Source organism: Pan paniscus, chromosome 19 (assembly GCF_029289425.2).
Source record: "Pan paniscus chromosome 19, NHGRI_mPanPan1-v2.0_pri, whole genome shotgun sequence".
Taxonomy (NCBI): domain Eukaryota; kingdom Metazoa; phylum Chordata; class Mammalia; order Primates; family Hominidae; genus Pan; species Pan paniscus.
This window is the reverse complement of record NC_073268.2, coordinates 34,968,674-34,984,185: the sequence shown is the minus strand read 5'-3', so window position 1 is coordinate 34,984,185 and position 15,512 is coordinate 34,968,674. Positions and strand designations below refer to the sequence as shown.

At 36.1% G+C, this 15,512-nt stretch overlaps 1 protein-coding gene across 5 annotated transcripts in view; it reads left to right on the top strand.

Annotated features, from left to right (window-relative positions):
- The window catches only part of TAOK1 (TAO kinase 1), a 164,518-nt gene that overhangs the window by 84,811 nt on the left and 64,195 nt on the right, over positions 1 to 15,512 (top strand). For all 5 annotated transcript variants that reach the window (XM_008965146.4, XM_034942166.3, XM_055101577.2 and 2 more), the window contains 6 exons: positions 882 to 983; positions 2,872 to 2,917; positions 3,462 to 3,558; positions 5,484 to 5,597; positions 7,306 to 7,397; positions 14,803 to 14,896. In XM_008965146.4, the coding sequence (XP_008963394.1) occupies positions 882 to 983; positions 2,872 to 2,917; positions 3,462 to 3,558; positions 5,484 to 5,597; positions 7,306 to 7,397; positions 14,803 to 14,896 (545 nt within the window). The remainder of the gene's footprint in view (positions 1 to 881; positions 984 to 2,871; positions 2,918 to 3,461; positions 3,559 to 5,483; positions 5,598 to 7,305; positions 7,398 to 14,802; positions 14,897 to 15,512) is intronic.

Here is a 15,512-nt window from a genome sequence, read left to right as displayed (position 1 = left end):
TGGAAAAATGGTGCTGGTAGACTTGCTTTGACACAGGATTGCTACAAACCTTCAATTTGTTTTAAAAAAAAAAGAAAGTAACATCTGTGAAGTACAATAAAGCAAAGTGCTGTAAATTGAGATATGCCTGTATATGAATGTTATTTATTTATTTATTTGTTTTATTTTTGAGACCGAGTTTCGCTCTGTCACCAGGCTGGAGTGCAGTGTGGCTCGATCTCGTCTCACTGCAACCTCCACCTCCTGTGTTCAAGCTATTCTCCTGCCTCAGCCTCCCGAGTACCTGGGACTGTAGGTGCACACCACCACGCCCAGCTAATTTTTGTATTTTTAGTAGAGACACGGTTTCACCATGTTGGCCAGGATGGTCTCAATCTCCTGACCTTGTGATCCACCTGCTTCAGCCTCCCAAAGTGCTGGGATTACAGGCGTGAGCCACTGCACCTGGCTGAATATAATTTATTTAAACTTTTTAATTTTGATATTTTATCTAAAAATGACCATATTTTGGGAGGCCAAGACAAGTGAATCACTTGAGGTCAGGAGTTTGAGACCAGTCTGAGCAATGCAGTGAAACCCCATCTGTACAAAAAATAGAAAAATTAGATGAGCATGGTGGTGTGCGCCTGTAGACCCAAATACTTGGGAGGCTGAGGTGGGAGGATCACTTGAGCCCACAAGATGGAGGTTGCAGTTAGCTGAGATTGTGCCACTGCACTCCAGCCTGGGTGAAAGAGCAAGACCCTCCCAATAAATCAGTAAAACCAAGCAAAGTTGCATGTTCTTGTTAACTCTTCTAAATTTAGTAATTACTTTTATTCTTATATAACTTTCTGAGGAAAAGTCCTGTTCATAATTCTTTACCTTTTTTCTCCCCACAGAAATGGCAGGATATTATTAAGGAAGTCAAGTTTCTACAAAGAATAAAACATCCCAACAGTATAGAATACAAAGGCTGTTATTTACGTGAACACACTGCATGGGTTGGTATTTGTTCTCCCCTTGTTGCAATTTTAGCTGATTTTGGTTTATAATGCATTAATTCAGAATATCTCATACTGGTTGTGTAAATGCATGCAAAAAACACCTGAAATGTTAGTTCATACTGAAAGAAAACAAGCAATATTTCCTAGAACTTGTAGGCAGTAAGAGATAATAGAACTTTTGCAAGTCTCACTGCAGAGATTTTTCAGAATTCTGTTGACCTTTGTATGTATGATAAAATGTCCTATGACAGTATTAGTAGTACCATTCAAACATTGTGAAAACAATCATGTTACTTGAGGTTGAAAGTTAGCATATGTTTTCTTGACATAAATGTACTGTAATGCATTTAACCAGAAAGATCTTGGTGAAATTTGGGTGAATCCTGGTGAAATTTGAGCTGATCACAATTCCTTGGTCGAATAACACTAAAGATAGAGAATTGTTGCACTTTATTATAAGAAGTAGAAATTTATTTTGCCCTTTTGTTAGCAGGAATGGCCCCTTATTTTGAATAATTAATAAGTCACAGCTAAGTATCATTTTAGTATACGTACTGTAGATTTAGATTTGTAGTGTTTGGTGCATTTTTATCCAGTTTGTTTTGGTAGTGGTAGTGGTGACTTGTAAAATTGAGGCTATGATTAAAGAAAAAGTAACATTAGATGGGTAACCTCTCTGCTTCTCAGGGTTCTCCATCCATAAAACAAGGATACTAATAGGACCTACCTCATAAGATTATTCTGAGGATTAAATTGGTTACTATATAAAAAATACCTGGCACATAGGAGGTGCTCTGTGTTTGCTTTCAAAGAAACAGTTGTAACCTAAGCTTTGTATAGTTTTTCCTCAGTATCTGTGGGGGATTTGGTTCCAGGACACCCACCCCCAGGATACCAAATCCCTTCTATAAAATGGAGTATCTGCACATAACCTGGGCACATCCACCTATTATTTATTCAATCATCTGTAGATTAGTTATAATACCACAATGTGAATGCCATGTAAATAGTTGTTACGTTGTATTGGCTTTTTGTTTTATTTTTATTGTTATATTGTCATTTTTTAAAATTTTATTTATTTATTTATTTTGAGACAGAGTCTCGCTCTGTCGCCCAGGCTGGAGTGCAGTGGCGCAATCATGGCTCACTGCAAGCTCCGCCTCCTAGGTTCATGCCATTCTCCTGCCTAAGCCTCCCGAGTAGCTGGGACTGCAGGCACCCACCACCACACCCAGCTAATTTTTTATATTTTTAGTATAAATGGGGTTTCACCGTGTGTGCCAGGATGGTCTCAATCTCCTAACCTGGTGATCTGCCTGCCTTGGCCTCCCAAAGTGCTGGGATTATAGGCATGAGCCACCGTGCCCAGACAATTTTTTTATTTTTTCAATTATTTTTGGTATATAGTTGGTTGAATCTACAAATCTAGAACCCACAGATGTGAAGGGCTGACTATACATATAATTCTAGAGAACACAGTTTTCTGTCTTCTAACAATGATCAATATTGTTACTATAGGTTTGTAGTAATGGAATAGTACATTTTTAAGAAATAGTGTATTTCTTTATAATTTTAATTAGTAATTATATATGAAATACACAGCTTATAGAAGTGATTATATGTTGGCATTATTAAAAGATTAATGTATCATTGGCTTGACTTTATGCATTTAACAAATCACTGAATACATAACTTTTTTATTAAAAAATTTTAAAAATATATTATTCTGAGTAATATCTATATAACTATTTTTTTAAGGTAAATGGTGACTAGAATTTTACTTCAAACTATGTTCTTGATCTACTGTGTGAACTTATTTTATCTTAAATTTATATTAAATCTTTATAATAATATATTTTAATGCTTTTATAACTTTTCCATGTAGCTTGTAATGGAATATTGTTTAGGATCTGCTTCAGATTTACTAGAAGGTAAGTTCCCTTTGATTATTTTTTTAAAAGTATTCACAGAATAAAATGATAATTTAGACATTATTTAAATGATATTAATACCAAATAATGTAAAACTTTCCAGAAAGAGCAGAACTCTTAGTCTTGTTCAAATTCTCAGCATGGTATATGCTGTCCTTATTAAATATTATATGTTATACAGTAGCTTAAAATAGTCATGTTTTCTCATTGTGACTTTACAAGTATTTTTCTGAATTCTCTGTCATTCTGCTCCTCTTGTTCAAAACAAAGGTAAGTGAGAATAAAGAGAGAACTCTGTTACTATTGTTTTTACATCACCAAATAATTATTTAATATTGTTAGCTAAGAGAAGAATTGGCTATGAACTGTACTTTAACAACTGACACAACTGCATACAAGTTATAAAGTTTAATAATCTTTATCATCTTGGAAAATAAATCTCTTCTTGCTAAGTATCAGTTTTTAAAAACTGCCCCATGTATTAGATATGTATTTTTTTAACAAAAATGTTCTGTGTATTAATTATTTTGAAATAAATTTTAAGTTCACAAAAAGCCATTACAAGAAGTGGAAATAGCAGCAATTACACATGGTGCTCTTCAGGGATTAGCCTACTTACATTCTCATACTATGATTCATAGGTAAGTGCTTTGGAAATTATCATATATTGATAAGTAAATGGCTTGTTGCATATACCAACTTTAGAATTTATTAACTCTAAAGTTTTTATTGGTTAAAGCCAAATAAAATAATATAAGCTCATATTTTTTTAGATTTTTCATGTCCTAAAATGAACATAGTTGTATACTTTATCTCACTAGGATAATTTTTATCTTTGCCTATATGTGCTGCTGGACCTTGTAAAAATATGTATACTTTCTAGATTTGTGGTAGAAATTTAGCTATAGAATCATTTAATTTGCAAACTGGAATGGGCATTAGAGAATCATACAGTTTTTCTTTCTCATTTTACCGGTAAAATCACTGATGTCTCAATTTGTGACTAATTTCCTAAAGGTTGCAAAGCTGAGTAGATAGAGCTAGAACTAAATCTAGATCTTTTGTCTTCTGGTTACTGATAATGACATATTTATTCCATTGATTCTATGACATGGACGAATAAAAGCTGCTTAAGGCCAGGCGAGGTGGCTCACACCTGTAATCCCAGCACTTTGAGAGGCCTAGGCAGGTGGATCACTTGAGGTCAGGAGTTCGAAACCAGCCTGGCCAACCAATATGGTAACACCTCGTCTCCACTGAAAATATGAAAATTAGCTGGGCTTTGTTGTGGGCATCTATAATCCCAGCTACTCGTGAGGCTGAGAGAAGAGAATCACTTGAGCCCGGGAGGCGGAGTTTGCAGTGAGCTGAGATTGTGCCACTGTACACACTGTACACTGTACCACTGTACAGCCTGGGTGACAGAGTGAAACTCTGTCTCAAAAAAAAAAAAAACAGAAGCTGCTTAAGACTTTTTATGCTTTTGAGCTGTGGTCCTTGATAATCCTTGATAATGGTTAGTAACTTTGAAGTTAAAACATTTTATAATGTATTTTTGGCACTGGTATTGGTTCTAGCTGTTTTAGAAGAAAGTTAGCATTTTCTTATTACATATATGAACCAGGCAGTACATTTTAAACTATATAATAGAGTCATTGTGAGTTAATAGGTTATCATTTTTTAACATGAGGATAAGATCTGAGAGATACCCACAAGCTAGTAAATAAGTGAGTGCCATAGTTGGAATTTCAACCTAAGGTTTTCTCAAATTTAAGATACCTCTCCATTTAAAAAAAATCAAATGGAGGAAAAATAGATTCACTTCGTGTTATGCTCTAAAATATTATAGTGAGAATTAACAAGGGCTTGGAAATTCAGCACTTTAATTTCTATTTTAATTTTTGAATGATTAAGTATATATTATAATGCTAATTAGATGGACAGTCTTATTATATAAATACATGTTTTCTTAGTTTATATAGACAGTATGTTTGCTATTTCAGAAAAGTAAATTTGGGATCATTGATACTACATTATCCATATATTTCAGTTTTTATTTTATATTTAGGAAAACTATGCTGACGTTTGGAAATGATACGAATACATCTTTATGTATTTATTTATTTTGAATAAGTCTTTTAAAAAGTTTGGAGAATAAGGTTATTTTATATTTTCTTTTTTGTTTTTAAGTTAAGTATGGATACTCAGAAATCTTACGTATGATGAAGAGATTGTTTGCTAATTGCAATGTATTTTAAAAACCATTGTTTCTACCAATAAACAGAAACTAAAATATAAACTATGCTCCAATGAACTAATTTTCTTTTTTTTACTGCTATTAGTCTCCTCTTTTAGAAAATTATTACTATATGTTTATTTGAATTCTGTAGTTTTTTGTTTTCTAATTTGAATATTAATTCTCCTTATCCCAATTGTGAGATTACCCCAGCACTTAATTATTTTGATTTCTCTTTCTCTATCCTATGAATTCTTGTTTTATTTTTATCGTTTTAAACATAATCTATTGAGGGAAAGTTAAGTAATTTTCTGTATTCCCTAAACCTAGAGATATCAAAGCAGGAAATATCCTTCTGACAGAACCAGGCCAGGTGAAACTTGCTGACTTTGGCTCTGCTTCCATGGCATCACCTGCCAATTCCTTTGTGGGAACGCCGTATTGGTAAGAATAGTTAAAGCAGTCAGCAGCCGTTTTAAGTGTCTGTCTATGTTTAACATGAAATACAAATGAAGTGTAAGGTAAAGTACTGTCAGGAATGTTAAACTCGGCCAGGTGCAATGGCTCACACCTGTAATCCCAGAACTTTGGGAGGCCGAGGCAGACAGATCACTTGAGGTCAGGAGTTTGAGACCAGCCTGGCCAACATGGTGAGACCCCATCTCTACCAAAAAATACAAAAATTAGCCAGGCATGGTGGTGCATGCCTGTAGTCCCAGCTACTTGAGAGGCTGAGGTAGGAGAATCACTTGAACCCAGGAGGCAGAGGTTGGAGTGAGCCGAGATTGTGCCACTGTACTCCAGCCTGGGCGACAGAGTGAGGCCCTGTCTCTCAAAAGAAAAAAGATTAAAATTTTAAAAAAAGAATGTAGGACACTAATTGAAGACATGAATTAGTGATTAGTGCTTCATTTACAAATAAGATGCCCATAAGATTGATAATTGTGTGATTGAGTTGCAAGCTGCCCTAGCCACTTTTATCATGGAGCACCATTTTTATTTGAAAGAAAGACACAAACAAACTATGATTATTCAGTCTTGGTTATTGTGGCAGATAATTTTCTTTAATAAATGACATGAGCTTAGAACTTCAAGGAAAACAACTGACAATACTTGTTGCCAATAGTAAAATTCAATCTTTTAAGGAAAAATTAGACTTTTTTTTTTTTTTTTTTGATACGTAGTCTTGCCCTCTCGCCCAGGTTGGAGTGCAGTGGTGTGATCTTGGCTCACTGCAACCTCCGCCTCTTAGGTTCAAGCGATTCTCCTGCCTCAGCCTCCTGAGTAGCTGGGATTACAGACAGCAGCCACCACACCCGGCTAATTTTTGTATTTTTAGTAGAGATGGGGTTTCACCATGTTGCTCAGGCTTCTGGAACTTCTGACGTCGTGATCTGTCCACCTCAGCCTCCCAAAGTGCTGGGATTACAGGCGTGAACCACTGTGCCTGGCCAAAAAATAGACTTTTGTAATGGGATCCTGAGACCAAAATATTTGAGAACCACTGGCCTAAAGGATATGAAATATTATAATCTGCAAACTTGAGCAGATGCAAAATATAATTCTGCCTTGGGAGCCTCTTTCTTTTGGGGTGGCTGTTACATGATAATGATGGATAGTGAAAATAAATCTCTCACTATGGGCCAGGTGCGGTGGATCACGCCTGTAATCCCAGCACTTTGGGAGGCCAAGGCGGGCGGATCACCAGGTCAGGAGATCAAGACCATCCTGGCTAACACGGTGAAACTCCATCTCTACTAAAAAATACAAAAAATTAGCCAGGCGTGGTGGCGGGCGCCTGTAGTCCCAGCTACTCAGGAGGCTGAGGCAGGAGAATGGCGTGAACCCGGGAGGCAGAGCTTGCAGTGAGCCAAGATTGCGCCACTGCACTCCAGCCTGGGTGACAGAGCGAGACTCCGTCTCAAAAAAATAAATAAATAAAATAAATAAATAAATCTCACACTATATATGCATTGCTAAATATTTACCTCACAACCTGTAATGCACTTAGTTCCCGTTATAAAAATTCTTATGTCCAGATATATTGGCTAGAATTCAAACCAGTGATCTCCATGTAGATGACTGTTACATTCTCAAAGGATAGTATACTTTTTAAAAAAAATCTTTAACTTAAATTAACGTTTTGTTCTAGGATGGCCCCAGAAGTAATTTTAGCCATGGATGAAGGACAATATGATGGCAAAGTAGATGTGTGGTCTCTTGGAATAACATGTATTGAACTAGGTAAGCATTGTTCTTCATTACTATGGATTAAGTTTTGATCAATGTTTTACCTCAATTTCTGTACCAATCTATAAAAATTATAGATTTTTATCTTAAATGTCACTTTATAAGGGGGGCAATACATTTATTAAGGTTTTCACTTCGGTTATTTGGTAAGTTTTATTTATATTAGGGTTACCTATATTATATTTGCTCTGTTCCATTATATCTAAAATAATTTTCCACTGTGGTTTTAATTAAGTTTGAGGAATCTATGTCTAACATTAATGAGTATTTGTTAAACACCTAGAATATGTTTATGATTACCAGATTTACCAGCTATAGAAGATCTGTAAGCCATTCATAACTAGCTGGGGTAGTTACTACTTTTTTTTTTATTTTTAATTAGGGATGAAATTAGATGTCAGACTGTCATACCTACATACCATTTTGTAACAGTTTGATATATATATATATATATATATATATATATATATATATATATTTTTTTTTTTTTTAAGACGGTAAGGCCGACTTCATTCAACAGGGGCCATGATCCATAGGTATATGGATCACTGTAGCAGGGTCTTGCAATGAGAGAGAGAGAGAGATTGGACTCAATTTCCTGTAGCAGTTTGATTTTAAGCACACATTTTATTAAGTTGTTCATAAATAGAACTGTGCTAAAAAGAGTGGACCATCATAACTTCTGTGAGCCAATAAACTGTCACTGTAATTGAAGATGCTGGCCGTCTTCTTGCTCTGGATTTCCCAATGGAGGTCTACCAGCCCAATAGTCTTTTCCTTTTTATCTTCTTATAAGAGCATTGCATTAAATTTTACTTATTTATTTATTTTTGAGACATGGTCTTACTCTGTCACCCAGGCTGGAGTACAGTGGTGCAATCTCAGCTCACTCTAACCTCTGCTTCCTGGGATCAAGCAATCCTCCCACCTCAGCCTCCTGCATAGCTGGGACTGCAGGCACACACCAGCACACCAGGCTAATTTTTGTATTTTTAGCAGAGACAGGGTTTCGCCATGATGCCCAGGCTGGTCTTGAACTCTTGGGCTCAAGCTATCTTCCTGCCTCAGCCTCCCGCAGTGGGGGGATTTCAAGCATGAGCCACTGCGCTCATCTAAACCATTCTAAAAGGAGTGACTAAGGATGGAAAATAATACATTAAAAGTAAAATCTGTTGGTAATTTTGATTAATCATTATCTACTCGAGTTTGCCAGTAGTTTTCTAAAATAAGTATAGGGAAAATGAGGTAAAATGAAGGTAAAATCTTGCTTATTATTACACAGTAGATTAAAGTTACGATTTCTATTACAACCAGACTACCTTGCAGTCCAGTTTTTTTCCCCTAAAATGTAATCTTTAAGTATTTTCACTTTTGTTGGAATTCCTCTGTTAACTACTCCCTTCAAGCTCCACATCCTGCTGTTTGTTTTATAGTTTAACAACATCAACAAACAGAGATTTGGAGATTACCATGTCATACTTGGGATTTCTTTGTCTTAATTTGAAGTTTGCAAAACTATTTCTTCCATTTGAAAGTACCTTTAGGTGTCCTAAACTCTAATCTCTATTCTTTTACCTATGATTCTTTTTCCTACCCATAGATCCTAATTTAATTTCTTAAGAAGCCTGGGTATACATGTACAGAAGCTGGTTAATGTACTCTTTGCCCATGGGGTCCTTTTACATTCTTAACGCTGGCCGATGCATACATGTGCCCCTCAGTGATAGTGAAATTGCATTAATGGACCTGCTAGATTTCATTGATATATTTTAAGATTTATTCGATTAGAAAGTATTTGTTGGCTCATTGTTGTGCTTAGAACAAAATCTACCTAAACTTTGTAGTTTCCGTGAAATGGCTTCTTCTTTCTAGCTTCTTTTTATTCTACTTCATAAAAGAGTTCCTTCACAATAGAAGTTTTTATACTTAAAGGAACTTTAGATGTGACTGCCTTTAAATAATTTTGCATGGGAGAAATATTTGAAATAATTTCTTAGAATTTTAGGCATTCATTTGGTATCTTCACTTTTGTAATCTTTCATAATAACTTTAAACATTTTACTTACAAATGTTTTGAATATTTTGAAGTGCTAAGTCAGGAACTATATTTTAAGCCTGATTATGGTTCTAGGTGAAAGGTCTAAAGTAGCACAGGCCAGGAAAACTTTCTGCAGTGAAGGAAGTGTTCTGTAGCTATGGCTTTTCAGCTAAAGGAGTGAATTTTCTAAAATTTTATTTAAATACATTTGCATTTAAATAGTCACATGTGCTAGTTAGCTACCTTTTTAGATAACACAGGTCTAGAGGTATGATTTTCATTTTTTTTCTTTTCTTTCTTTTTTTGCGGGGTGGGAGGGAGACAGAGTCTCGCTCTGTTGTCCAGGCTGGAGTGTAGTGGCACAGTCTTGGCTCACTGCAACCTCCGCCTCCTGGGTTCAAGGGATTCTCCTGCCTTAGCCTCCCAAGTAGCTGGGACTACAGGTGCCTGCCACCACGCCCAGCTAATTTTTTTATTTTTAGTAGAGATAGGTTTTCACCATGTTGGCCAGGCTGGTCTCCAACTCCTCACTTCAGGTGATCCACCCACCTCAGCCTCCCAAAGTGCTGGGTTTATAGATGTGAGGTATGATTCTCAATGCAAATCCGATTCAGTCTTGGGACACATATTTATGATAATATCCTTTTCTACTTTGGAAGAGTTAAGGATAGCAAATTAAAGCAAACCATTTTCTTACAGTATAGGTAATAGAAAAAATTTACATCAATTTTACCATTATTGGTCTTGATAAACATAGTTGTGAGTAGATATGACTCTTGCTTTAGTGTCACAAAGGTTGAAATTACTTGGTTATGTCTTAATACCAAGAAATCTTATAATACATAATTTTTCATGAGTGGGTTTGCTTACATGTTTCTTTATAGTTAATCTGATGAAAATTCTTAGTTTGTTGTTATTCAAGCTGCATGATTATATAATCTTTATAAAAATATAATTTACCATTTTTAATTACATAAATATATGTTTAGGGTATAAAATTATAGAAATACAAAAGGAGCAAAAAGAAAATAAATTATTCATAGTTCTACTCTCAGCTGGATACAGTGGCTTACATCTGTAATCCTAGCACTTTGGGAGGCCAAGGCGGAAGGATTGCTTAAAGCCAGAAGTTTGAGACCAGCCTGGGCAGCATAGCAAGACCTTGTCTCTACCAAAAACAAGACAAATAAGCTGGGCACGGTAACCTCACACCTGTAGTCCCAGCTACTCGGGAGGCAGAGGTGGAGGACCCCCTTTAGCCCAGGAGTTTGAGGCTGCAGTGAGCTATAATTATGCTACTACACTTCAGCCTGGGTGATAGAGTGAGGCCCTTTCTAAACAAACAAATTAATTAAATTAAAATAAAACAGGAAACAAAAGTACACATAGTCATTTTTCCCATTGAGAGGAATAAATGAAAATAGTAAAATTTGAACCCATTTATCTCACCCTTTGGTGATTACTCTTCTGTATAAGTATATATAATTTGAACTCTTTCTCTGGAAATTTTATCACTGGACATTGTTTCTGAGATTTACTTTTTAGACCGTTCAGTTCTTCTATCTCAGTTTCATCTAATTTCCTCTTGAGTTTTGGAGGTATTAATTTTACAGAAGCAATCCAAATTTATGGGTAGAGACGTTTTAGAAACATGCACAAGATAATAAGAAATAGTATCTCTAACTTAAAATAAATTTGGTTTAAAATTAAGTGGTGGCTCATGCCTCTAATTGCAGCACTTTAGTAGGCCAAGGTGGGAAGATCGCTTGAGCCCAGGAGTTGGAGACCAGCCTGGGCAACATGGAGAAACCCCATCTCTACAAAAAATACAAAAAAAATTAATTTGGCATGGTGGCATGCACCTGTAGTCTCAGCTGCTTGGGGGCTGAGGTGAGAGGATCACTTGAGCCCAGGAGGTCAAGGTTGCAGTGAGCTAAGATCGCGCCACTGCACTCCAGCCTGGGTGACAGACCAAGACTTTATCTCAAAAAAAGAAAAAAAGTTTAGTAGTAGCTTATAAAAATTTGAGATAAAAAATATTTGGCTGAGTGCAGTTCAGTGGCTTATGCCTGTAATCCCAGCACTTTGGGAGGCCAAGGCGGGCAAATCACTTGAGGTCAAGAGTTTTAGACCAGCCTGGCCAACATAGTGAAACCTCATCTATACTAAAACCGCAAAAATTAGCTGGGCGTGGTGGCACATCCCGGTAATCCCAGCTACTTGGGAGACTGAGGCAGGAGGATCTCTTGAACCGGGGAGGCGGAGGCTGCAGTGAGCCGAGATCGTGCCACTTCACTTTGATCTGGGTGACAGAGTGAGATCTGACTCAAGAAAAAAAAAAAAAGTTATTTGAATTTATGAGAGTCTAACACATTGTAAATTTGGTGAATCTCTTCTGTGATTTTTAGGCAAGTTTAATGTTCTTTGATAAAATTGAGAGATTTTTAATTTAATAGTGAATGACAAAATTAAAAAGATATGTTCTAGTTTGATACAGGTTTGATATATTGACGGTATACCATTTAAAAGGCTTAGTGACCAAGAGGTGAAGTGGAATGGGGATTCAGAATTTGAACAGAGAAAGGAGGGCATCTGTTTAAGCAGAGAGAAGATGGTCACAAAGATGGGATATTGGTTACATAGGAGGAATTTATCAGATAGAAAAATATATTAAGGGCCAGTTGCTGTGGCTCATGCCTGTAATCCCAGCACTTTGGGAGGCCAAGGCGGGCAGATCACCTGAGGTCAGGAGTTCAAGACCAGCCTAGTCAACATGGTGAAACCCCATCTCTACTAAAAATACAAAAATTAGCCGGGCATGGTGGCCCATGCCTGTAGTCCCAGCTCAGGAGGCTGAGGTAGGAGAATTGCTTGAACCTGGGAGGCACAGGTTGCAGTGAGCCAAGATTGTGCCATTGCGCTCCAGCCTGGGCAACAGAGCGAGACTGTGTCTCCAAAAAAAAAAAAAAAAGTATTAAGGATAATGAGAGCAGGGTTTCTCTCATTGTCAAATAAACACTATGGTGTTGGATTGGAATTTGAGATATTGTAGTAAATTTATTGTTTTCAAATATAAGTATTCAATATACATCATGTATTTGTACAGATAGGTGTATAAATGTATTATGTACATGTATATATTCCCAACTGTGTTCATTGAGCGTGTCTGAGAGCAGTGACACCCCAGTAGCAGTAAGCACACCTAGCACAACAGCCCCTTGGAGAAATGATTGATCCAGGGTCTGGGCTAGGGAAAGCACAAGATGAAGCTAGGACATCTTAGTGTACCAGAAAGCAAGAAAGTAACCAAATAATAATGGGGCCATGTCCAAAAGACACAAGCCAGCTTAAAAAGGTTTCTACTGTTCAAATATGGGATAATTTGAACATCAAAATAAATGATATAACTTATTAAATAAAATAAAAAATCTGTGACTCCATACAATAAATAAATAAAAGAATAAAGTTGAAAGTTTCATGAGAAGCAGAATATTTATGTAGATTCAGAGTACCATCTTACAAAATGCTTATTAATTACAAAGGAGAAAAGAGAAACTTTATCATGAAGAAGACTGGCAGACATGGGCCTTAACCAAGTGATCAAAGTGAATACCATCAGTAACAGAACTTCTCAAAATCATGTGCCGCCTCATAGGATATAAATTATAGCATTACCTCTGTGATACTCCTGCCAAAGGTGTTTAGCCTAACTCTAATAATAGGAAATGTCAGAAAATCTCAAACTGAGGGACATTCAGGAGTCCTGTATATCTCAGAATCTTCAGAGGATTGGTTCCAGAACCCCCTCAGATAACAAAATGTGCAGATGCTTAAGTCTCATATAAAACGGTGTAGTTTTTGCATATAACCTATGCATATCCTACCATATACTTTGAATAATCTCTGGATTACTTATAATACCTAATACAATATAAATGCCATGTAAGTAGCTGTCTTAAAAATTTGTATTTTTGGCTGGGCGTAGTGGCTCACACCTGTAATGCCAGCACTTTGGGAGGCCGAGACGGGTGGATCACCTGAGGTTGGGAGTTTGAGACCAGCCTGATCAACATGGAGAAACCCTGTCTCTACTAAACATATAAAATTAGCCAGGCGTGGCAGCGCACTCCTGTAATCCCAGGTACTCGGGAGGCTGAGACAGGAGAGAATCGGGAGGCTGAGACAGGAGAGAATCGCTTGAACCCGGGAGGTGGAGGTAGTGGTGAGCCAAGATCGTGCCATTGCACTCCAGGCTGGGCAACAAGAGTGAAACCACATCTCAAAAAAAAAAAAATAATAATAATAATTGTTAATTTTTTAATTGTTAAAACATTTTTTTTCGCCAAATATTTTCAGTCTATGGTTGAAATATTTCAGTTGGTTGGTTCAGTCTGTGGACGCAGAACCTACAGATACAGAAAGGCGACCATACTTCAATTTGTCAAAGTCATGACTTCAACTTTTACCTTAAACTAAAACAAAGAGCAAATTGAACACAAAATAAGCAGAAGGTAGAGGATAATAAAGATCAAAGCAGAGATCAGTTGAATAGAAAACTGAAAAACAGTAGAGAAAATCAGTGTGGATATTAAAAGAGTAATGGGGAAATATGAACAATTTTCTGTCAATAAGTTTGACAACTTGGATAAAATGAACAAATTCCTTGAAGATTGCCAATACTCAAAGCTCATTATTGCTACACGGGATATTATTGGGACATTTGAATGAAACTTGAATGTAGTTTGAATGTAGTGTAGTCTTATATCACTATTAAATGACCTGATTTAATGGATGTATTACGGTGCTTTAGGAAAATGTTCTTCTTTACAGGAAATATACACTCAAGTATATATTAAAGATGGTGAGGCTTCAGGTCAGCAATTTATTCTCAATTGATTATTTGAAGAAGTTCTTGGAGGCTGGGTGCAGCGGCTCACACCTGTAATCCCAGCACTCTGGGAGGCTGAGTTGGGAGGATCACTTGAGCTCAAGAGTTCAAGACCATCTTGGGCAACATGGTGAAACCCCATCTCTACAGAAAATACAAAACTTAATTGGGCATGGTGGTGCACACCTGTGGTCCCAGCTACTCGGGAGGCTGAGGTGGGAGGATTGCTTGAGCACAGGAGGTCAAGGCTGTAGTGAGCCGAGATTGTGCCACTGCACTCCAGCCTGGGTGACAGAGCAAGACCCTATCTCAGAAAAAAAAAAAAAAAAGCTCTTTGAACTCTACTTGCAATTTTTTGTGTAAGTTTAAGATTGTTTCAAAATAAAATCATTTAAAAAAAAAAGGAAAAACGTGCCCAGGACTTGAGTACCCCTGGAACCTATTTTAACAGGAATGTTTCCTTTCTTTTACAGCGGAAAGGAAGCCTCCTTTATTTAATATGAATGCAATGAGTGCCTTATATCACATAGCCCAAAATGAATCCCCTACACTACAGTCTAATGAATGGTGAGTATTGTTAATATATATATTGCTCAGTGTTGAATAAATGAAATGCTTTTTCATAATCTGTTATCAAAGTGATTTAATTTCAGTTAGGTAAAATGTATCACCTTATAAGATATTAAAATAGATGTATTTAACCCTTTTAAATATATTTATTCTTTATCATGTTTCCATTTCATGGCATACGTATAACTGAGTTCAGAAGAGGATGGATGATGTCACATGAATGCAAAAAGTATTCATTTTACAAGAATTTGTATTTTACTTTCTCTTTAAATTTAGGAATACCTAATCCTAATTAAATAATAAATAGCATTTAAGCATTAATATTTTATAACTAAAATATATGTATTATTACAACCTATAGTGATATTTGATTGGAGGATGGTTTATAATTTATATGATATAAAAATATAAGTAAAATGATTTGACTTTATCAAAATTACCAGGTAATTAAAAATATTGGGATCACTCTAATTATCATATTTGTTATTCAGTTTTATCTGATATTCCTTCTAGGACTTCCTTGATTTGTTAAAATTTAGTTCATTCATGTAAAGAGGTTTATGGACAACAGATTGACAATTTTAGAAAACTAGGATTTTTATCAACAGTATAA